The sequence below is a fragment of the Nothobranchius furzeri genome, chromosome 8, assembly GCF_043380555.1.
Source record: "Nothobranchius furzeri strain GRZ-AD chromosome 8, NfurGRZ-RIMD1, whole genome shotgun sequence".
NCBI lineage: Eukaryota > Metazoa > Chordata > Actinopteri > Cyprinodontiformes > Nothobranchiidae > Nothobranchius > Nothobranchius furzeri.
The window spans coordinates 70262620-70286620 of NC_091748.1; the positions used below are offsets into that span (position 1 = coordinate 70262620).

At 42.6% G+C, this 24001-nt stretch overlaps 1 protein-coding gene across 2 annotated transcripts in view; it reads left to right on the plus strand.

Moving 5' to 3' along the window:
* Positions 1–24001, plus strand: part of tie1 (tyrosine kinase with immunoglobulin-like and EGF-like domains 1) — a 34515-nt gene that overhangs the window by 9882 nt on the left and 632 nt on the right. Inside the window, exons 6-21 of one of the 2 annotated variants that reach the window (XM_015971015.3) lie at positions 2185–2331; positions 2409–2537; positions 2770–2915; positions 7039–7183; positions 7281–7439; positions 7817–7957; positions 9701–10003; positions 10088–10378; positions 12536–12729; positions 12861–13007; positions 13080–13143; positions 13319–13429; positions 17271–17461; positions 17583–17696; positions 18611–18681; positions 19628–19668. In XM_015971015.3, the coding sequence (XP_015826501.3) occupies positions 2185–2331; positions 2409–2537; positions 2770–2915; positions 7039–7183; positions 7281–7439; positions 7817–7957; positions 9701–10003; positions 10088–10378; positions 12536–12729; positions 12861–13007; positions 13080–13143; positions 13319–13429; positions 17271–17461; positions 17583–17696; positions 18611–18681; positions 19628–19668 (2394 nt within the window). The remainder of the gene's footprint in view (positions 1–2184; positions 2332–2408; positions 2538–2769; positions 2916–7038; positions 7184–7280; positions 7440–7816; positions 7958–9700; positions 10004–10087; positions 10379–12535; positions 12730–12860; positions 13008–13079; positions 13144–13318; positions 13430–17270; positions 17462–17582; positions 17697–18610; positions 18682–19627; positions 19669–24001) is intronic. The other variant, XM_054752092.2, reaches the window with a different exon arrangement.

Sequence of the window (24001 nt, forward strand, 5' to 3'; positions counted from 1 at the left end):
ATATTTGCTGAACTGGGACAGTGAGCATTGCGTCATCGACCCGCTGTTTTCGCTAGTTTTATTTTAAAATCTTTATTAACAACTATCAACATGACAAAATGTACATTCATGGCTATTCCCTAGTCTGTAAACATTCAGAGCACGAATAAATATTCATTTTCTTAAAATAAATTTTTGTTTGAAAATACATATTTTCAGAAAAGACACTTGAGCCGTTGTTCCGCCTTTTTCTTAAAAATCCCACGCAGCAATGGATTGTGGGTAATACTATTCGCTCAAGTCCACATTGTTGCGTTGTGTGGTCAGCTTCTGCACTTGAGGATCGGGTAACCCAACAATTTCACACCCCTGGACTGGAATGAGCAGTTGAAGGGTGCATGGGTGGAAGTGAGTGCATTGGGATTGGGCCTTGGAGACATTGTCATTGGCCCAATCCCAATACTCGCACTTGCACCCTTGTGCCCTTCAATTGCGCGTTCCCGGCCAGGGGTGAGAGTACGTAGGGTGTCCCGATTCTCAAGTGCAGAAGTTGACCACGCCCCATTGCACCCTTATGGGCTCGACACACGGAAGGCGACAAACGACCGCTTTCAGCAAAATTTTTCGCTGTCGCTTTTATTACCTGACACACGGGAGGCGACCTGCGGCCAGCGGCAAAGCCGTTGACGTGTTCCATTCCATGGCGAAATTGAATCTTCCGTTGTTTTGATTGGCTGTGTCAGGTTGGAGGGAATTAAGGTTATTTAAGCAGTTCAGAATTTAAAAAGCAGTAGAGATGATGTTTCACAAGGTGCTGCTAGAGTTATGTGAAATCTTACTTCTGATTTTATTATATTAAAAAAAAACACAGAGAATGGGTTCATCCCATATTACAAACCAGAGAAAGTAAACGAATACCATCATTTCATTCTGGCACCAACAATTTCCCATGCTGCGGCCTTTTTGTGAATATCTCTATATTCTTTGGTAGAAATATTGTACAGTTCTGGGAAATCCGTCACAGCAAGTATCAGATTCTCCTCCATGTTTGCTGGAGATGTGCGGAGCATCCTGTCAGTGAATGAAGCCTCCGTTGATTGGTCCTCGTCCGAGCGACAGCGATGAAAAGTTGAAAATTTTTAAACTTTCTGGGATCGCGTCGCTGGGTCGCCTGTGCATGACACGTGCACGAGCGCAAAATTTCACACGCACGTTTTTCACGTTTCACTTAGTAGGAGGGAGACCCGTGATTATCGCTTTGTCGCGCATGTCTCATTGAAAATGAATGGAGGAGAGGCGATGTCGCCTCCCGTGTGTCGAGCCCATTAATCTGCAACTTCACACAAGTCCGCAGCCATGCAGACCTCGGGCAAGGGTATTACCCACAAGTCATTACTGCAGGAGAAAGGGCTCAAGATCATTTTCTGAAAATATGTATTTTCTAATGAAATTAGTTCATTTCAGGATGATTGGTTGATGCTCTAAAACTTTTAGACAAAACAGTAAGAAATGTAAATTTATTTCAAACAACAGTTTGGCTGTTTGTTTAAAAGTTGTTAAGAAAGGTTTTTGAAAAAATATCACGGCGACCAGCATCTCAGCATGCGTTGCGATCGATGACGCAATGCTCCCTTTCTCAGTTCTGCAATTATTAGCACACTTGTGTACTACGCACTTGAAGCCTTACAGCGCACTTTCTCCAAGTGTACTTTGCTGAAGTCTGCAGGGCACAGTGCGAGTATTGCGATTGGGCCATTATGTAGTTGGAGTAGGCCCCAAGTGCAAGAGGCTCAAAAATCATTTTAATTAACCAACCAACCAACCCCACTCAGGGGCAGACACAGGAAACGTGTCCCATCAGAGAACATCAGGTTACAAAAATTGACTACCTGGGAGAATTTGACACAAGAGAATGAAACCAACTTGCTCATATACTGAGGGACATGTTTGTAGGAACAGGTGGCCTAACTATGAATTGAGACCAGGTGTGTGTGATTGACTGAGGAGCTGAGAGAAAAATCACAGGAACACAGATGATTATAACTATGCTTCATAATCAGAGTTTGAGGCCATGAACACACATAGCAGGGTTTTCTGTAAAACCAAATATCCTCTCCTTCCATACTTTGGTCCACACAATGCAGCAAAATCCAAAGAATTAAAAGAAACGCAATAGTAAATGTACCTCTCTTTGATGGAGAACAGCCTGCAGAGAAGGAATGTTTGGTCGAAACTGCCAAGAGTCGTGTGGCCCCTTGCCGAACGGCAACTGCAAGGGGCTTCGCTTTTGCCTACCAGACCCGTATGGATGCTCATGTGCTAGCGGCTGGTTTGGAAGACACTGTGAAAAAGGTTTGCGCTGAACTACTTCCTTTGTATCCTCAGTGTATCATGAATACATGTCATTAAGATATGAATCTGTTTTTCAGCATGCTATAATAACATGTATGGACCCGACTGCAGGCTAAGCTGTAAATGTCAGAATGGTGGTGTCTGCAATCGTTTCAGTGGATGTCAGTGTCTCATCGGATGGAGAGGGCAGAACTGTGAAAAGTCTGGTAGGAATCATTATAAACAACTTCATCTGGTATGCTAGATTGTTATTTCATATGAAATCCGTTATGAATGTGTGCAGTTATCTAAAGAAGCTTCAATAATGTAGAATGAGTCAAAACCTGAAGGATTTAAAATATGCTGCTTCTGTTTTGGAAATCTCTCAGCTGCTCTTTAAAACAAGCAATCTGGTTTCAGTTTTGCATGTTTTCCGTTTCCCTGCTTCTCTCACTGCAGACCGGGCTCCTCAGATTTTGGATTTGGATTCTAACCTGGAGTGGAATCTGAATTCTAGTCCCAAAATCAAGTGTTCGGCCACCGGTAACCCGTTACCCAGTCACAACAGCATTGAGCTGCGGAAGTTGGACAGTACCATCTTAAAGGTGAGAAGACCAGAGCTCATGGGTGGAAATCTTAAAAGGTGATTCACAGAAAGTCTGAATTAAAGATAAACAAGGAAACTAGATCAAATAAAAATGTTTATTTTCTTTAAATTTCTCATTTCCAATAATCATGCTGTGGTCTTTAATATGAATGGATAGATAGTAGGGATGAGCCGGATACTCGTTTCAGACGAGTATCCGGTACGGATAAAGCATTTTTGACGAGTACTTGCATGAAATGGGTAAACCTCGTAAATATCTGTAATCGTTCTGAAGGAAAATCTGCATTGGGTAACTGACTGTCTTCACGCTCTGTGATTGGCCAGTCACATAGAGCGCCCGCCCCTCCCTACACACAAAACTCTCTAGCCGGCCGGGAGCGCAGTCCGTCCGGCTCATCCATGCACACACACAGACAGTAACGGATCTCGCTGTGATTGCTTCACTGTTGCTCACGTTTCTTCCGTTTTCCCTAGGTTTTCTTCAGCTTGCCTCTTTTTTGGTTGAATATTTAAAGTTACTTTTTTCGTAACTTTCATGGTGCATTTGACAAGACAGAGCTGAAGTGCTGTATCAGTCACTCACTACCTCCGCTCCGGTCGGGTTTTTTATTTTTTTTAACTCCATCTCTCTCCTTCTCACCCTCTCTATCTCTCTCAGACACACACACCTTAATCAACATTGTTTTGTTTAACTTTGTGTGGGGCAAAATGCCAAGAACGTTAAGAAAAAAATCTGTTTAATTAAATTAAAATAAAATAATATACATAAAGGTGTGTATGGTTCTAGCATTTCATATTTCCTAGTTCCTACTGCATGAGTTCAGATGTATTAATCCATGCACTTATGTTCTGATTTTATTGAAACACTTGTTCTGTAATAGTTCCTTTACTATTGTGATCAAAAATATTTAATCTCAATTCTGAGGCTGCTCTGTAAATAGTTTTCAAATAAACAATACACATATCAACTTCTGATCATTCCATATCAATTTCAGACTTAAAATAATATATCGATGTAAACCACACCCACTTCCGGGTTATGTCACGCCCATTCCGAGTACAGATACAGATAATTTAGTTGGTTGAACAGATACAGATACAGATACAGATAGTGGTGTACTTGCTCATCCCTAATAGATAGTGAGTTGGTTGAAAAAGCTTCGGCACTCCTGCTGTAGAAGTTTGTCAGAGAAATGGGGAATGACTAGTCTTACTCGTTAATATTCATGAAATGCAAACATCTCGCCTCTCATTGGCTAACTGCAATATGGCTCGAGGAACCAGTGGCGCATGTGGATGGCAGGCCTCGCCTCTGTCAGTGCGCCCCAGGGCAGCTGTGGCTACATCGTAGCTCCTCACCACCTGTGTGTGTGTTTTTGTATAACGCCTTCTAAGGATTCTACAACCCCCCAAGGTGCTTTACAACACAGTCATCCATGCATTCACACGCTGGTGATGAGGAGCCATGATGTAGCCACAGCTGCCCTGGGGAGCACTGACAGAGTCGAGGCCTGCCATCCACAGGCACCACCGGTCTCTCCGACCACCAGCAGACAAGGTGGGTTAAGTGTCTTGCCCAATGACATAACAACAGCATTCTCTGGGGGCCGGGATCAAACCTGCAACATTTCAAATTACAGGACAACCTGATCTACGTCCTGAACCACTGCTGTCTCTTAAAGTCTCTTTCTGGAGTATTTCTTTTATCCGATGGCACCATCTAGTGGCTGACAAGCATGTCACACAAATAATTTCTCCTTCCGTTTTGCTTTAAGATGACGACTTCACGTTTCTTGTTGATCTATGTCCTTCTGTAGCCGACAGTGTTGGGAGTAACGCCGTTTAAGTATAACAGCGTTTCTAACGGCGTTCTTTTATAGGTAACGGAATAATCTAATTAATTACTTTTCCCGCCGTTGCAACGCCGTTACCGTTACTGGGGACGGAACGTTGTGCGTTACTATGTGCTTGTAGAACGTTGAGCAACAGTGGGAGGCTTTCTGACCGCCACACTTCAGCTGCAGCCAGGGAGAGAGAGGTGTCGGTAACACACTTACAAACACCATGATGATTGGCCGGGAGGGCGGAGACCCTCACGGTCTCAGTCGCTGCATTCTGTAGACACAACGGGAATAACTCCGTTTAAAATAACCGCGTTAATTAAAAATATTTCTTTCTGTAACGAGCAAACTAATTAATTACGTCTTCTTTTATCAAAACGATCGTTTCTGTTACTGATAAGGAAATGCGTGCGTTAAGCAGCGCGGTGTGTTGAAGCGGTCATCAGCTGATCAGGAGCTAAAGAGGTAGATGTTTAAGAGCATCACGGCCCGTGAAGAACGAGGAAGACGTGATGAATATCTACGGCTGCAGACCCCCCGCAGATTTGTTGCTGCAGCCGCGAATCTGCGGGTCTGCAGCCGTGCCCTTCTTAGCATGACAGCGGGACGTCCCGATGGTCCGCTCACCTGTTCACCGCTCAGATGTCCTGATCTTCTGCCTTCCTAGATCATCCAGCTGTAACCTGTTTCTGATCATGTGTTTAGTCCCGCTGTAACACTGAAGCATCAGTCTCAGACGTCATGGAGCTCAGGTGTTATCAGAACTACCTGTGTGTGTTTACCACCCAGCTTCAGCTCTTCTGTGGTTGGGTCTTACCCACGTTAGTAAATGTAAGTCCTCCATCAGGCTTGTGCCTCTTCTAGTGTCATTTTAAAGGATATTTATTTATTAAACGTTACTAGATTACCAGCAACAGAAATGCTGCTAAAACACACAATTATGTGAAGCTGGAAAAATTAGAATGCTGTGCAAAATTACATTTATTTCTGTAATTTAACTAGACTGAGATACCATTTAAAGGCTCGGGAACCTTTACAGGTGTTTCTATTTGCAATTTTAAATTGTAGCTGATTGGGTTTTTGTTAAATATCACACAGTGACCTTTTAATAGTCTAGATTAGTGTAATGTTCCTATTAGTAGTTCCTCCTGTTAAGTGCTTATTTGTTTAAATTATTCAGGTTTATAAAAACATTTGGACATACATTTTATTATGTTCAGTCATTAGTCATTTATATTTTACTATAATTCTTGCATTCTTTAATGAAAAAAGTAACTAAGTAGTTACTTTTGTTGGTAATTAGTTACTTTTATGATCTTGTAACTCAGTTAGTAACTGAGTTACTTTTTTGACAAAGTAATCAGTAACTATAACTAATTACTTTTTAAAAGTAGCGTTCCCAACACTGGTAGCCGACATAGTTAAACACGTTGTTTTACAAGTATTATTCTCATGTCATGTTGTGTTTTCATATATTTGTATTTTAAACACTTGTTCGTGAAAAGTTCATCAACTCTGCATCAGCCGAGGTATTCCTTAACTTTGAAGCATGTAAGCAGTATTCTAACGCTATTGGATAGTTGTGGTCATGCTCAGTTTCCTATTGCACGGAGCTCTGCGGGGCAGGGGGCATGCTTAGCAGAAAAATAAATAAAAAAGACGTATTGCTTACATTTTATACATGATGATACGTGATAAGATAATCACTTTTACGGATTTCTGAAAAATCATGTATCATTTCTGAAAGGGCAAAACTCCGGAAAGCTACTGTAAGTGTTACACAAATTGGGGTCATTCATAATTATCAAGCTTTTTGAGAAACTAAGGTGCTTATAATCAACTCTGAACGCCGATGAGCTGCTTGTTTTCCTGACTGATCTATTCTGTTTGACTGTAAGGAAACAAACTTTTACCAAATTGTATTAAATTTTTAGAGACAAAGAGCCTCAAATAACTTTGAAATTCATCAAACTAAACCGAGCAGTCAGTGGACCATCAGGCACAAGTAGAAATACAAACTGACCAATGCTTTTAAGTCTTGACTGATGATTAGAAGGTCCAGTCGCAGTTCGAGGAAGTCGGCAACACAATGGTCTGACCAGATAAGGCTGGATCATGCTTCATCGTGCGCGAATACGTTCAGTCTTCTTGTCGTTGTTTCCTTGATAGAAGAAATAATCTGATAAATGATTGCACCAGGATTTTCCACAAGAACAAAAGCATTTTCTCTGAGGATTTTTTGAGTTGGACTTGTTTTTTCCCCTCCACGTTCTCTTTAAGGCCTCGCAAACCATCATGGAAGCCAATAAGAGCACAGCTCTGTTTGAGATTCCTCGCCTGAACGCTCAACAAGGAGGGTTGTGGGAGTGCAGGGTGTCCACCAACGGAGGCCAAGACTCCCGCAAATTTAATCTCACTGTTAAAGGTCAGAGTGAAGAGATTTCTGTTGGGCAACATTTTGAATTATGTACAGAAATTGCATTTTTCACAATAAAAGCTGAACTGTTCTCAATTATACACAGAGCCTCCAGTACCGACTACAGCTCCAAAATTGCTTGAAAAGAGGAGTAAACAGCTGGTGGTGATGCCTGCAGAGTCCCACCGAGGAGACGGCCCCGTAATCTCAACCAGACTTCTCTACAAGCCCGTGGAGAACGGAAACTCTTGGTCATCTATCATAGGTAAACAAAGTCAAACCACCTCCCAAACAGTCATGGAGTCACAATTTATTCTTTTTTTCCCCCCTTTTATTTTGTTGCACAACAGAGGAAAAAAAAATCCACTCAGATCCGGAGATGATAAAGTTCTGGCTGAGGCAAGAGAAATCACCAGGGCAACATTTCTCAGATTCATGATTTTTTTGAGAAGCAGGCCAAGTCAGATTAAAATTAATTATTTATTATTATTTGCAACACCCTACCAGTTGGGAAAATCTTTTTTTAATGAGGGCACCTCATATTTCTTAGCGATAAAGGAATTTATAACAGTTTTTTCCACTTCCATTGGTCTATTTAAAAAAAACTGCTGCAGTCACGGTTAACGTGTTTCTTTTGTACAGTTTATAGCGACAAAGAGCCCATCACCCTGATGAACCTGGAGCCTTCAACACGCTACCTGGTGCGAGTCCAGCTGACTCGCCCTGGGGAGGGAGGAGAGGGGTCCCCTGGACCAGAGGCAATCATGGAGACAGATTGTCCCGGTAAGGCGAAGATCTGTATATTTGTGCTGACAGGTTCAGAAATTCCACACATGCATTCCGTATGAGCAGCTTTATCCGCATTCTGGATCAAAAACATACTAACAACCTATTTTAAAGTGCCTATTTTAAGTGAACTCACATCCAGTGCACATTTAAGTCTATCTAGGTCAATCTATCCTAGCTTATGTGCTTGTTAGAAAACCAAACTCACAAATGAAGTGTGATCCAACCTGCTATGGTAGGTTGTGACATGCGTCCTTTCATGTTGGTAGCTGAAGCAGCTTAAATTTTCTTTTATATTTAATTTTATTGATTATTTTCTGTTAAAAATTTGGTGTCTCTAAAGATCATTGAATTGGGTCATTTCCCAGCAGCATTTTAATTGCAATGCTCTGGACAGGACACAGAAGTCTCAATGATCTACTCTGCTCACCTCACATGGACTCACATGGGCTTCCGCTACGTGAACAAAGAATGTAAAAAACTAAAAATCAAAAGATTTGTCTTGATATTTAATCGGCTTACCAATAAAGGCTTAAAAACTTTATTCTGGCAAGAAATGTAGCTACAAAAGAAGAAAATAAAATTCCTGCTGACACAGGAAATCGAACTGGCATCAGGACATGGGAAAATAAAGTGAGAGGGAGATGCTTTATCCACTGACCCACCAAACCTAGCACAAAAGCAAAATTCAGGTCTTGTGAGATGCAATTTCTACAGGCGGTATTTTATACCTCCATCAGGAGTTTAGAGGTGTGCAGAATGAATGTACAGTATTTGCTTTAAAAGCTATATTTTAATTTAAAAAATAATCAAATATTTATTTTGATGAGTATGACGCTGGGTCTGCAGTACCGTGGGTGTTGTACCGGACTGTCACGGTGAAAAGAGAGCTGAGCCAGAAGGCAATGCTCTCCATTTACCGATCAATCTACATTCCAACAAGATTGCGGATACAAGCAGCCAAAATTCGTTTTTTTCACAGAGTGCCTGGGCTCTCCCTTGGAGAAGCTCGGCCATCTGTGAGGGGATCGGAGGAGACACGCTGCTCCTCCACATCGAGAGGGGCCAATTGAGGTGGCTCGGGCATCTGGTTAGGATGCCTTCTGGACACCTTCCTGGTGGGGTTTTCCAGGCACATCCAACTGGGACGAGACCCAAGGGAAGACCCAGGACACACTAGAGGAACTATGTTTCTCAGCTGGCCAGGGACTGCCTTGGGATTCCCCCGGAGGAGCTAGCTCAAGTTGGTGGGGAGAGGGAAGTCTGGCCCTCTTGGCTTAGTCTGCTGCACCCGCGACCTCAGCCGCTCCGAATAAACGGCTGAAAATGGATGGATGGACGACACTGGGTTTATGTTTACACCTACCACCCAATAGAAGACACCAATGTTTGTTGCAAAACAGTCCGCTTGGCTCAGCGAGGCTGGCCCCGTGGAAAATGGCGAACTCGGCAAGTCAAGCAGCTGCTTCTGAGCCCAGAAGATGTCGTTATCTTTCTCAGAAGAGGAGCAACCATAAAAGATCTAAAATCACTGTGAATTTAGGTGAAGCCTACAACAGATGGACCCCAAAAAAATGTCATGTATCGGCAGCGAACCTGGTATCACGGCGGGTTCCATATTCTACCTTTAAAACCTACACAAAGAATATGAATCAAGAAACTTACAAAGAAAAAGAAATGTGTTATTTAGAATGTGCTCTTAGAACGGACTTGCTCATCCTGTGTTCTCTGTTGTTGCAGAGCCCACAGTTCAACCTGAGATCGACTTTAGCACGATGGAGGGCCGTAACGCCATCGTCAAATGGCAGCTGCCCCCCAACAGCGGCGTCACTCCTGGAACAGCAACCGGCTTTTTAGTGCAGCTCTTTGCTCCGCCACCTGACAATGAGAAACTACTGGAGAAGGAAACTTTGCTGAGTGTTCTCTCCACCGTGTTCCACAACCTAGAGTATCATCAAGACTACACCATGATAGTCAGGCTGCTGAACTGTGGCAGCCAGGGTCCACCATCCAAACCTTACTCATTAAGGCTCAACAGCCAAGGTAAAACAAACACATCTGCAGAAAGATGAGGGGGAAATGAACCAAATGAGATTATCATCTAACAGAATACCAACTCTGTCTTAGGCCCATCTTCCCCACGCAACGTCCAGGCTCTGTCCCTTTCCACATCAGCCATCCAGGTGAAATGGCAGCCCCCTAAGGATCCAAATGGAGGCATAAAAAAGTACGTTATAGAGTACCAGCCAGTTGGTCAGGGGAGCCCTCATCACTGGGTTGACATTGACGACTGGAACAAAACCACCAAAGATGTGACGGCACTCAACAGCAGCACCTTGTACCAGTTCAGAGTGAGGGCCATCTCTAAAGTCCCAGGAGAGTGGAGCAGATTTGTTCAGATGATGACACAAAGCGATGGTGAGCACGGACTTGTTGTCTGGTCAGCTGTTTATAGGAACAGCTAGGTGAATGACGACGATGCAATTTTGGGGGATTTGTGGTAACAACATTCACAAAATATTTGTACATAATCTTTCATATAATGAAATTACGTTTTCCTCATAAGAAACTGCCACTTTCCGACATTTGGGTGTTTTAGGGCAGTTGTTCTCAGTTGGGGTCCATGCCCCCCCAAGGGTGTCCCAACAAGATTGTCTATGCTGAGGGTTGTGAGGTTAATATTTTATTTGTAAAAATGACTTTCATAAAATCCCGACAATGCACACAATAGTATAAGTACTCTGTGTAAGAGGAATAGTAACTATGAGTATAAAACTTAATTATTTACTTTTAATTGTCTAGGGTAGGAATTGGGGTTCCTCGTGAAAATGGTTGGGAACCACTCTTTTAGAGAGTTTCTGATCTTATCTTGTTTATTTAATGTTTGCCACTTTATTTATGTTACTGCTGTTTTGTCCCTTTGTCTCAGTTTACTTAGTTTTGCCCCTTTTTGGCTGTAAAATCGGTTTTCTTGTGTTTTGGCACCCATCATGTCTCTGTTACCCCTTATTCACATCGAGCGTGGGACGGATGCGGACCGGAATCCATAAGGCTCCAGCTTGACTCCAGATTCCTTATATAGCTTTCATTTCTGGTGGAAAGAAGGGGTTACTCTTCACCTTGCCTCAGCTCCCTAGTCAGTGATCGTGCACACCTGTTTTTCATCAGTAATCAGCTCAACTGTCCCTGTTTTGTAATCGCTTCCCTCTGTAAAAGGTTCCCCCAATTCATGCACTTATCAGAACCTCCTCTAACCCATTAGAGCCTGTTTTTTAGCTTCCTATTTTCCTCTGGCTCCATCCATCCATCCACTTTCGTCCGCTTATCCGGAGTCAGGTCACGGGGGCAGTAGCCTAAGGCGAGAGGTACAGTCTTCCCTCTCCCCAGCCACTTGGGCCAGCTCCTCTGCGGGAATTCCCAAGGCGTTCCCTGGCCAGGTGAGAGACATAGTCCCTCCAATGTGTCCTGGGTCTACCTTTATGTCTCTTCCCGGTTGGACGTGCCCGGAAAACCTCACCATGAAGGCGTTCAGGAGGCATCCTGGCTAGATGCCCGAGCCACTTCAACTGGCTCCTCTCAATGTGGAGGAGCAGCAAATCTACTCCGAGCCCCTCCCGGATGACCGAGCTTCTCACCCTATCTCTAAGGGAGAGCCCAGCCATTCTGCGGAGAAAACTTATTTCGCTTGTATCCGCGATCTCGTTCTTTCGGTCACTACCCAAAACTCATGATCATAGGTGAGGGTAGGAACGTAGATCGACCGGTAAATCGAGAGCTTCGCCTTCTGACTCAGCTCTCTCTTCACCACAACAGACCGGTACAACGCCCGCATCACTGCAGATGCAGCACCAATCCGCCTAGCAATCTCACGCTCCAGCTTTCCCTCACTCATGAACAAGACCGAGAGATACTTAAACTCCTGCACTTGGTGCAGGACCTCATCCCTGAACCAGAGAAGGCTTTCCACCCTTTTCCGAATCAAGACCATGGTCTCAGATTTAGAGGAGCTGATTCCTGGGTTACTTTTTAAAATTAGTATTAACAATTTTTTTTAAGTTCACCTGGTTGTCCAACAACTTTGCAATGTGGCCGAAACAAACATCCTGCAGGACAGAAAAAATGTCAACGTTCTTTTTTAAGCCAACGAAAAATCTCAAAAACCATCTGAGGGCACCAACACAAAGAGAAACGGTTCTTAAAGACGTAGCTCTTTTCCATGTATTTTTCTAACAGGAAGTCTGGATGAAATAAGTCTCCAGCCATGGCAGAACTCTCACTTTAAAGAAGTAGCTTTGTTCCAGAATAAGTCCTTATTTATTATGCTGATATAAATGACTATTTTTTGTGGTTTCTTTCACGCTGAACCTGAATGTAGTTCCAAGTGGAAAGTTCTTCGTAGCTATGCTGAAAGCCTATCATGAGTTTTCATTGGCTGGAGTTGAAAAGGACCACCCACAAAAAGACGGATAATACATGTTCAATACTAAAACCACATATCTGTCTCCTCTGACTGAAACTTATCTGTTTCTCTTCTTGCTTTTTTTTATTCCCATCTTCTCTCCTCTGTGAAAATAGGCCTTCGAAATTTAACTCCGACCACCCAGGGTGTGGTGGGGAGGCCAATTGGGGACAGCTACCAGCTGGTGGTGGCCGTGGTGGCCTCCGTAACCGTTACCTGTGTGACCATAATGCTGGCTCTGCTGGCTCTTTTCTTCATCAGGAAGATGCTGCTCAATCGTCGCCGAACGTTTACCTACCAGTCTGGATCGGTGAGAGTCCAAACAGAGGGAACTTTCTAATTGTGATTATGGAAAACCATTTGGTTATTTTGGATAAAATCTTGCATCAGAGAACTTCCACGCACTAATTTCTTTGCCAACTGTCTTTTTTTTATCTTTAGGGTGAAGAAACCATTTTGCAGTTTAACTCCGGAACTCTGACCCTCACAAGAAGGCCCAAGCCCACGCCAGAACCTCTCACCTATCCAATCCTCGAGTGGGAGGACATCAAATTTGAGGATGTCATTGGAGAGGGCAACTTTGGCCAGGTTTGAACGCATTCTATTTGTTGTGTTTTTACACGTGTTGGAACGATTGAACTATAAAAACTTTCATACCAGGTCATCAAAGCCATGATCAAAAAAGACGGCAACAAAATGAGTGCAGCCATCAAGATGCTCAAGGGTAACTATGCCTGTGCAAAAAGTATAGATGATTAATGCATGTGCTGCACACACTCACACACACACACACAATCAGAGCTAGTTTGAAGTTGGTGCATTTAATTTTCTGACCGATGAGAAAACTTGCTTCGCTTGCACTTTACTGAATGCAGCACTGCGTGCGATTCTGCCTGCAGAGTTTGCCTCCGAGAACGACCACAGAGACTTTGCTGGAGAGCTGGAGGTGCTGTGCAAACTAGGCCAACATCCCAACATCATCAACTTGATAGGAGCCTGTGAGAACAGAGGTGAGTGAGTGACATCTAGTGGATCCTATTGGCCTCTTTTATGCTTACATAGACATGTTTTGCACACAGATTGCATGTTTGTTAACATACAGAGAGGCACTTAGAGGCGTAGTTACGTCATAATGTATGATTCTTTCGATAAAAACAAACTGAAAAAGGTAGAAAATTTGTTATAAATGGTGAGAGCAGTGTTGTGGGGAGTACAGCCGTTAATAAACATGTTAGGATGAGGATCATAGCGGCACAAACAAAATGCTGAGTCATCTAGAGCTTCACTCATTCAAATCAATAAAATGAATGAAATTGTTTGTTGTCCTAATCTTTGTTGAAGCTAAATCATACTTTTTTGTGTAAGTGGTGTGTTTTTATTGTTTAACAGGCTCATTCACTCGTTTTTTAAACAAATCTGCTGTTTATGAATGAAAGCCTCATGTGCAATTTTCTACACACATAAAGCTCAGGTGCTCCTGTTTCTGTTGGGGCAACAGCCGGTTTACAAGTCTAGCTCATTAATATTCATGATATGTAAATATGTGACCTCTGATTGGCTAACAGCAACACAACTCTTCCACTGCCTTCGCTCAGTCTTCCCTTTTGACTTAAAATCGCAAAGTTGATGCTTTAGGTCCACGAATAACATGTTCCCCCAAAATGTGGAGTGGCTAATGCTAACAGTTAGCTTCATCCACCTGACAAGTGCTCTGCTCTCTTATGGACGCTAAATGAATACAACTTGTCATAAGCCCAGGTGGACAATCCATGAATGCTAGTTTTCCCTCAGACAAAAATCTGACCGGCTTTTTCTGACCTGGGTGTTTTCCAGCCTCTTTCCTTTCTTTTTTAGGGAACTTCGACTGAAGGCTATTTTCACGTTCAGCATGCATGTAAAACTCAGAGTGAGCGGAATTTCATGGTTTCTCCCCAATTCTTTTAAAGACATCTACAGGTGAAGAAGATCCTTGACAGAGACGGTTCTTTGTGGCCTTCGCCTGCGCTATTAGAACCTGCCAAATGCCTCCGTGCAAGAAGATATAGTCTTTTAACGTTTATTTGATTTCTCTCTGCACTCCAGTCAAGCTGCTTTGGCACCATTTCTTACCGGGAGGAATCAGCTAATTCCATCCGGTGGCTTTTAAAGTATGTAATTTGATTACTTTTGTAAATGATACATACAATATAAGAGAAAATCTATAGTGATAGCTACTCTGGTGAGAGCATTACTAACTCAATTTAGCTTTGCATACAAACTCTGAATAATTCAGATAACATGCACAATTGTAGCTTTTATGTATCCAAATGACGTTTATTGAGCTATAATTGCATTAAAATAGATTTAAAAAAGCAGGAGCTATTGCTAGACGTTATTTTAGACTATTGTTTCTTGCACGCGAATTGCTTTGCATCATGGAAAAAGTAAAAGAAGGGTTAAGTATGAGCAAAAGAGAAGCAAGTAAGAAATATTGTGGAGGAAAAACATCAACCCTGAAATGGTTTTGTAGGATGACATAAAACTAAAAGCTACTATCTCCTCCATGAAAGAGATTTATAAGCATTCAGGCTGCATTATCATCCAGTTTGTTTAGATTCGTTTATGGGAGGTTGTTAAGTGATATTTTACTGTCGAAGGAAAGGCCACTGCCCTGCGGAGGAAGTGGATGGGGTAATTTAATTCACATTCTTATTGAGATCTGGAACAAATTTACTCTTATATCAACATATTGGAAGAATTAAGTGCTTTGAGGAATGACTTTAGCCCTGAACTGGTGCATGACTGGAGAGTAGAACAGGATGGACACAAGATATTTTATAGACTCCAATCAGGAGAAAGACAAGTGGATCTTATTTTATATATTCTCAAGTACATTTCTACTTACATGCTCGTCAACTGAAGGAATTAATCATAAACAAATCCAAAGCTGTAGGTAGGTTTAAAAATGTAGGCGTTTTTCATCATAATTCTTTCAGTATGTGTACATGCCTTGCACAAAAAGAATCTGTCATGGTTTAGTTTCGGAGCGGTTTTAGAAACGTTGCTGCAGGAAAGAACAACACATCCTCGGTTGGACTTTTCCAAGTAAACATGGTTTCCTCCTTCCACAAATGGTTCATCCTACTTGTGTTGGAACACTTCCTGGTTCTGGTGAGATCAACGTGAAACTGCTCCAACAGCTACAAGCGGGGGAGACAACCATCTGCTCGAGTTCTGTCAGGGTTTACAGAAACGTCAACTCTAAACCCTTTGAGGCCAAGTCCACTGCCATCTTTAGTCCATATGCAAATGCAAACAAGTCCTCAGTACGAGTTTTTGCAACAAAGAGCTTTTTACTATTTGTCTGGCTGCTGTATTAGAAATGGAGAAACACGGTTGTGTAGCTTTGCAATTACTTTTGTCACATTCTGATTAGGAGGAGTAGGACCCAATATGCAGAGCACCAGACGATATGAGGCAGGAGTTGATATAAAGTAAAAAAATCCTTTTATTGTTGGATGAACAAAAATTAATCCAGAGGCATGGAGCCCAAAATCCATAAATCCAAAAGCAGGAGACAAAGCTCAATTAGAGCACAAACTGGGGACTAGACAGGAAGCTCACACAGAGCACCAAAGAACAACGCTGACAAACAACAATGGACCGACAAGAACAATGAGACAAGGAGGGCTTATATTGACAGGGAGAAGCAATTAGGGCAACAGGAAGCAGGTGTGTGGAGTGAGGCTGGAGGGAAGGCAGGTGACAACAATTATCTGGATGGGGAAGAGAACCAGAGGAGGGCAGATAAACCTAACACTATATAAAACACAAAACTAAACCTAAAGACTTAGGGAAGGACTCACACAAACACATACACATACTGACACACACAAACTCATCCTCACATACAATGAACTGGGGAACAAGAGGCTGGAGCTACAATTTAAGACACATAACAGAGATGCAGACAAAGGACACATGAGGGCACTAAGAGAACACAAAAGGAGAACCTGGAGTGGGAACTGGAGGAGCTGGGGAACAAAGGGACACAGAACATGACGACTTTTTGAAGTAATTTTAAAGATTAAAGGAGCAATATGCTAGAAATCTACAGTGAAATTATCACAATACAGTCTAATGTCTCAGTCATGTTGGAAGGAAGGGGCTGCCAAGTCTGCGCCGATCTAACGCCAAAATTAATGTAATTTGACACCGGCAGGCACAAAGCTCCAGGGCTGTTAAAAGAACAGAAGCCAGTAATCAGGAGCGGCCCAGAAGTTATTTCTTGTACCCCTGAGAAGCCACGGCATCTTTTTGTTTTACATTGCTAACAGTGAATTAGAAGCAAATAGTTGGCTCTAAAAATATCTCAATCTTGTTTTTCAAATACCAACAACTCATATTACAGTAAAATGTGTGTATGAAGTGAATAAAGAATCAATCATGGTGCTTTACTTCCTTTTAATAAGGCGTTCAGAACTATAACAGCAAGATGGTAAAACAGCCACACTTCCTCTAATCCTGGCATAATACAGACGGTAATTTATCATAATAAGTGTAGTAATTGCCCCCTACCGTAAAACGCCCAAGAATGCTAACATCAGATACGACAATGTCTTTTTTTACTTATCCACTTACTGTGTATGGCTCATCTAGAACATTCTGGCAGTGCTCTGTAACTGGCAACAGCCATGAAACTCACTAATGGGAGTGAGGTAGTGACTTTTTGTCCTAAAGAATGGGCTGCAGTAACCAGATTTCACCACAGAATGTAAATCTTACTTCATTCGTACATATAGCACCTTTAAACACCTATTAGTTAATTATTTAGACCTAGGAGAATAATCATGATGTATCTGTTTTCTTTAGGCTACCTGTACATAGCCATAGAATATGCTCCCTATGGAAACCTCCTTGACTTTCTGAGGAAGAGTCGAGTGTTGGAGACCGACCCCGCCTTTGCTAAAGAGCACGGCACTGCATCCACCCTCACCTCGCAGCAGCTGCTGCAGTTTGCCGTTGACGTGGCAACCGGGATGCATTACCTCAGTGACAAACAGGTACGACAAGGAAATGTGTAAATATGTTTGGTTCTTAAAGTTGTGTTTCTATTTTCTCTGTTTTTTGAGCTGCTGGTTGATGTCAGCAGTGATCACACTGCCTCTGTGTTCTGTTTTCTAGTTCATCCACAGAGATTTGGCTGCGAGGAATGTTCTTGTGGGGGACAATCTTGTGGCGAAGATCGCAGACTTTGGTCTTTCCCGAGGAGAGGAAGTTTATGTCAAGAAGACAATGGTGAGTTGTTTGGACATGCAACCAACAGAGGGAGCTAGTTGTTGGATATGACGTCTGACTGCATTAGATCAAGACATACCTTTAGTCGTCATTGGCAGTGAATGAGTTAACAATTGGGGACCCATGGTCTGAGAGATGGGCGTGGCTTAGGCTCCAGACAAAGAATTTAAAATAATGGATTTTTGCCTCTCAGTAAATCAACACATCCTTTTTTTTATTAAATACAATTCATTTAAATCTTGATGAACTGTAAAAAAGGTCAGAACCAAAGACAGTTAATGGGCAGCAGTAGCTCAACAGGTTGAACGGGTTGTCCAGTAATCGGAAGGTTGCAGGTTCGATCCCGGCTCCGGACAGAGAATTCTGCTGTTGTGTCCTTGGGTAAGACACTTAACCCACTGGTGGTGGTCAGAGGGTCCAGTGGCGCCAGTGCTCAGCAGCCTCGCCTCTGTCAGTGTGTCCCAGGGCAGCTGTGGCTACATTGTAGCTCATCACCATCAGTGTGTGTGAATAGATGAATGATGCACTGTAGTGTAAAGTACTTTGAGAGGCGCTATAAAAGTGCAGTTCATTTATCATTAAAACTTATTGGATGCTCTACATTAATTTCTTTGTTTTGCAGAAATGTTCTTATTTGCACATTTTAAACACTCTTTGCAACATCTCAGTTGTTTAACATGCCACCAGATTCTCAGAAATAACCTAACAAGCACAACATTTGCTTTTGAAAGAGTCAGAACTAAAGCGTCTGCTCTACTACACGCTGCTGTCCTGCCGCATCGCCTGTGGAGGGCAGTGTTGTGTAAATCTGCTTTAGCTGTACAACCTTGCACTTTGTTGCTCAAAGACTCACAGAAGTCAGAAACGTCTGCCTCGAATCCAACATTTATATGAATCTGTTGTTTGGTTCTTAGGGGAGGCTGCCTGTTCGCTGGATGGCCATCGAGTCCCTGAATTACAGCGTGTATACATCCAAAAGTGACGTGTGAGTTTTCCACACGACCTATTAAAACACACCTTCTGTGCTCACTCATTTTATTATGAACATTATTATTAATGATAATAATACTAACTGATTTTCCTCATTCCTAATCAGCTTACAGTAGTTACACCATTTAGTTTGCTGCTCTATTTTCACCCCCAAGTGAAGTTCTGATTATGTACACCACAGAAAGCAACAAATCATCCTGCCGTCATTGTTAGACTGATAAAAGTGTGCTGTGTGCCAGATAAGCACAACCAGGAAGCCTTAGCGTACACACAGAGACCTTCTTCTGTCAACTGGAGGCTAATAATACGCAGCAGGGAAGAGATCGGTGGAGCGGAGCAGCGTGAACTCTGCCTTTGGGGTCAGAGAGTTGTAAACATGAAAAAACAGAAACATGGATTCATCATTTAAGAGAGAGATTGAAAGTAAGAATGCATTAGGAAAATGTCTGCAGTAGAAAGGATTGACTTTGAGCACAAACAGCTGTCGGCTAATGAAATCTACCACACGAGCTGATAACTTCTGAAGCTGGTGGGACATGTCGTCAGAGAATGTCGCTATATCAGGTTCAGAAAAAGACCAAGGTTTCATGTTGTTGAAGTTTCAGGTCTGAATAACATGAAACCGATTTGATTTACTTAGAAAAAAAATCAGTTTTTAACCCATTAAAGTCAGATTTTGTTTGTTGTGTTGTAGTTATTTAGTTTATGCCCTTCTGTCAGATGAATTAAAACATTAACTTAAATCAAAATGCATCATAGCTCATTCTTATTCATCATTGGTAGATTTTCACATTTGAATCTCTTTTTGCAAGGCATCAGATAGGACCAACAGATGACTGCTTTTAGAAGCATGCAGTGAAACCTTTGCAATTTCTTTCATCTTCTTTTGATTGAGTCTGTTTTCCCAACGTTTCTGTCTCGTCTGCATTTCTGCCTCCCAGGTGGTCCTTTGGCGTTCTCCTGTGGGAAATTGTGAGCTTGGGTAAGTACGCACAGAGCATGGTGCTGTAGCTAAAAGCCTCCATGATGTGTTGCTTAACATGGAGCCCTGACTGCTGAACGTAACTACATGCTGCACGATACACGTTCGTCTGTGACTCTTCTGGGACTAATTAATGAATGCAGAACAAAAAATTGAAATTTATTTAAAGAATGCAACAAAAATATATCCTGCCTTCTTTGACAAAGCAGGAAACCAGGATGCTGTGTGGGAAAGATGGCGACCTGGGTCTCCCATGTCTGATAGATCACTACACACAAAATTACTCATGGGTAATGACAGGGGACAGGGGAGGGAGATAATGGGTTAGGGGGCACATTGACTCCTAGATACGGTTCCACTGCCTTCACCGGTCACAGTCCTGCCCAGGCTGGGATAGGGAGAAAGGGTTTCCATAGCAACGGCAGCATTCCACATTTCTTCTGAGGGGGGAGTTAACACTTTAGCCTCACAGGCTCAAAGGCACCAGATTCAGATAAAAATTGTTTTGGGGACAGGGAGAGATAATTTCCTCTCTGCCTTAGAGTTCTGTTGGTCTACAACCCCTCCAGGTCTAATAATGGTGTAATCAATCTATTCCAATCCGTGCTGATCCGTCACCTCTCTCCTTGATCAAATCCACTTTCTGTGCAGAGCCTGAATTTCAGCTAAATGTTCCAAGCTTACGACTCATCTCGACAATTATATGAGTTTGTGAGTTCACAGTGCGATGCATTCCATCCCTGAGCTCCGGGAATGAACCAATATTCTTAATTTTCCGGTATGCCAGGTCAGGCCAAACAGTAGGAATCCCAACACCAAAACCACAAATACCCAGACATCTTCAGAATCCTCTACAGACAGTTGGGAGAGGCAGATCAGGTTCCACTGTTTCCAGGACTCCATGATATACCCAGCTGGCTCTGTCCCAGAGGGACATCCAGGAGCCCCTTCTCCCGTTCTCATCGTTGAAAAAATTTCGTCAATCGCGTTGAGAGACCAACTGACCAGATCCATTTTTAATCATTTCCAGTTTCCATACCATACCATAGTTTATTTATATAGCACGTTTAAAACGCAGCATGGGAGCTGCCCAAAGTGCTGCACAGGCTAAAACAAAATGCGACCATTCTAAGGAACTAAAACAGAAGATAAAAATACCAGTCAAAAGCAGATAAAACATGATGAATACTAAGAACACATTAAAACAATAAAACACTAAAACGAGTCACTGTCTAAAAGCCAAATCGTAAAAGTGGGTCTTTAAACGAGATTTAAAAACTGCCAGTGATGGAGCCTGCCGAACTCCAATGGGCAACGAGTTCCACAGCTTTGGGGCAGCATGCACAAATGCTCGTTCACCCCGCGATTTGGCTACAGTGTAGCTCACCACCAGCGTGTGAACGTGTGTGTGTGTGTGTGTGTGTGTGAATGGGTGATGGATTGATTATAGGGTAAAGCACTTTGGAGTCCTCTGACTTGATAAAGTGCTATATGACTGCCATTTACCAACACAACACTGATGTTTGTCCCATCAGAGACGATAAGATTTAGAAACGGCATCTTTGAGGAACTCATGTCCTCTTCTCCATTTTTAGTTATTGATGAACTGTGTTTGTTGTGGAGAGCTGGTATTTATCTCCTTCAACTGGAGGCAGGAGTACTCTGCCCATCACAGGGTCACTCAAACACAAACAGGCGTGGCTTTTTTAACTGAGGAAGAATATGAATAAAACTCACCCATGCAAATAGAATAGAATAGAATATACTTTATATATCCCACAGTGGGTGGGAGTGTTTTTTTACCCTCTCAGGCTCAAAATAAGTTTTGATAAAAGGACAAACAACCAGGGGCGGATTTAGGACTGAAGAAGATCCGGGGCTTAACACACACGTGCGCACACACACTCACACGTAACACGCACTAGTCTTTTCATAAAACATTCGGGGCTTGAGCCCAAGTAGCCAGGCCTGACGCCGCCCTTGCGAACAACTAAGTCCTTCAGGGGTACTTCTGAGTTTAAAAATGCTCATGAAATACGTATGTGGAGTTACCAGGTAGGTTGCAAATCTGCAACGCCTGCCTCCAGAGGGTTAAGACGGAGGCCATCTTCACCACCATCCTCCTTTCACACTTCTCCTCAACTGAATCCAGTGGACATCCCAGAACCGAGCTAGCTTTGCTAACCGCTTCTTCAGTCTCTTCCTGTCTCGGTCAGAGCTGCCTGCACCCACCCCAACAGACCAAGGCAGAGTGACACAACTAAAGCAAACTCCATGTTTACCTCATGTTAATGTAGAAAAACACAGAAATACACAGAAAAAAAACATCAAATATGTCATTCTGAAACGTAAAAGCAAATGAAAAAGAAATGTGTCTAGAGTGTACAGGTGCTGGCCAGTAAATTAGAATATCATCAAAAGGTTGAAAATATTTCAGTAATTCCATTCAAAATGTGAAACTTGTACATTATATTCATGCAATGCACACAGACCAATGTATTTCCAATGTTCATTACATTTAAATTTGATATTCATAAGTGACAACTAATGAAAACTCCAAATTTGGTATCTCAAAAAATTAGAATATTCTGAAAAGGCTGAATATAGAAGACACCTGCTGCCACTCTAATCAGCTGATTTACTCAAAACACCTGCAAAGGCCTTTAAAAGGTCCCTCAGTCTTGTTTTGAAGGCACCACAATCATGGGGAAGACTTCTGACTTAACAGCTGTCCAAAAGACAATCATTGACACCTTGCACAAGGAGGGCAAGACACAAAAGGTGATTGCTAAAGAAGCTGGCTGTTCGCAGAGCTCTGTGTCCAAGCACATTAACAGACAGGCGAAGGGACGGAAAAAATGTGGTAGAAAAAAGTGTACAAGCTCTAGGGATAACCGCACCCTGCAGAGAATTGTGACGACAAACCCATTCAAAAATGTGGGGGAGATCCACAAAGAGTGGACTGCAGCTGGAGTCAGCACTTCAAGAACCACCACGAGGAGACTCATGAAAGACATGGGATTCAGGTGTCGCATTCCGTGTGTCAAGCCACTCTTGAACATGAAACAGCGCAAGAAGCGTCTCGCCTGGGCCAAGGACAAAAAGGACTGGACTGATGCTGAGTGGTCCAAAGTTATGTTTTCTGATGAAAGCAAGTTCTGCATTTCCTTTGGAAATCAAGGACCCAGAGTCTGGAGGAAGAGCGGAGAAGCACAGAATCCACGTTGCATGAGGTCCAGTGTAAAGTTTCCACCGTCAGTGATGGTGTGGGGTGCCATGTCATCTGCCGGTGTTGGCCCACTCTGTTTCCTGAGGTCCAGGGTCAATGCAGCCGTCTACCAGGAAGTTTTAGAGCACTTCATGCTTCCTGCTGCTGACCAACTTTATGGGGATGCAGACTTCACCTTTCAACAGGACTTGGCACCTGCACACAGTGCCAAAACCACCAGCACCTGGTTCAAGGACCACGGTATCCCTGTCCTTGATTGGCCAGCAAACTCGCCTGACCTTAACCCCATAGAAAATCTATGGGGTATTGTGAAGCGGAGGATGCAATACGCTAGACCCAACAATGCAGAGGAGCTGAAGACGACTATCAGAGCAACCTGGGCTCTCATAACACCTGAGCAGTGCCACAGACTGATCGAGTCCATGCCACGCCGCATTACTGCAGTTATTGAGGCAAAAGGAGCCCCGACTAAGTATTGAGTGCTATACATGCACATTCTTTTCATGTTCATTCTTTTCAGTTGGCCAACATTAGAGAAACAAACATTTTTTCATTGGCCTTTAGAATATTCTAATTTTCTGAGATACCAGATTTGATGTTTTCATTGGTTGTCACCTATAAATATCAAAATTAAACGTAATAAACATCGGAAATACATTGGTCTGTGTGCATTGCATGAATATAATGTACAAGTTTCACGTTTTGAATGGAATTACTGAAATATTTTCAACCTTTTGATGATATTCTAATTTACTGGCCAGCACCTGTATATATTTCACCAAGAAGCTCTTCAGGTGTTCGCAAATGTTGAAGCTTTACTAAGATTACCCAATGAGGTTTGGTTAATTACGTAACTGAGTTTCAGTCAGAAGGATGCTGAGGTTGGAACCACCAGGCAGGAAGCTGAGAGGAAGACCAAAAGAAGGAGATGCATGGATGCGGTGAAAGAGGACGTGAAGTTAGTTGGTGTGAGGGTAGAAGTTAGAACTAAATGGAGAAAGACCCCTAAAGCCCAAAGAGAAGAAGATGAAATTCTATCATTTTTGGGACAGTGGTTTTTCACTAAGTAACTTTCGTCAATGATAGATATTCCTGTAGCTTTAT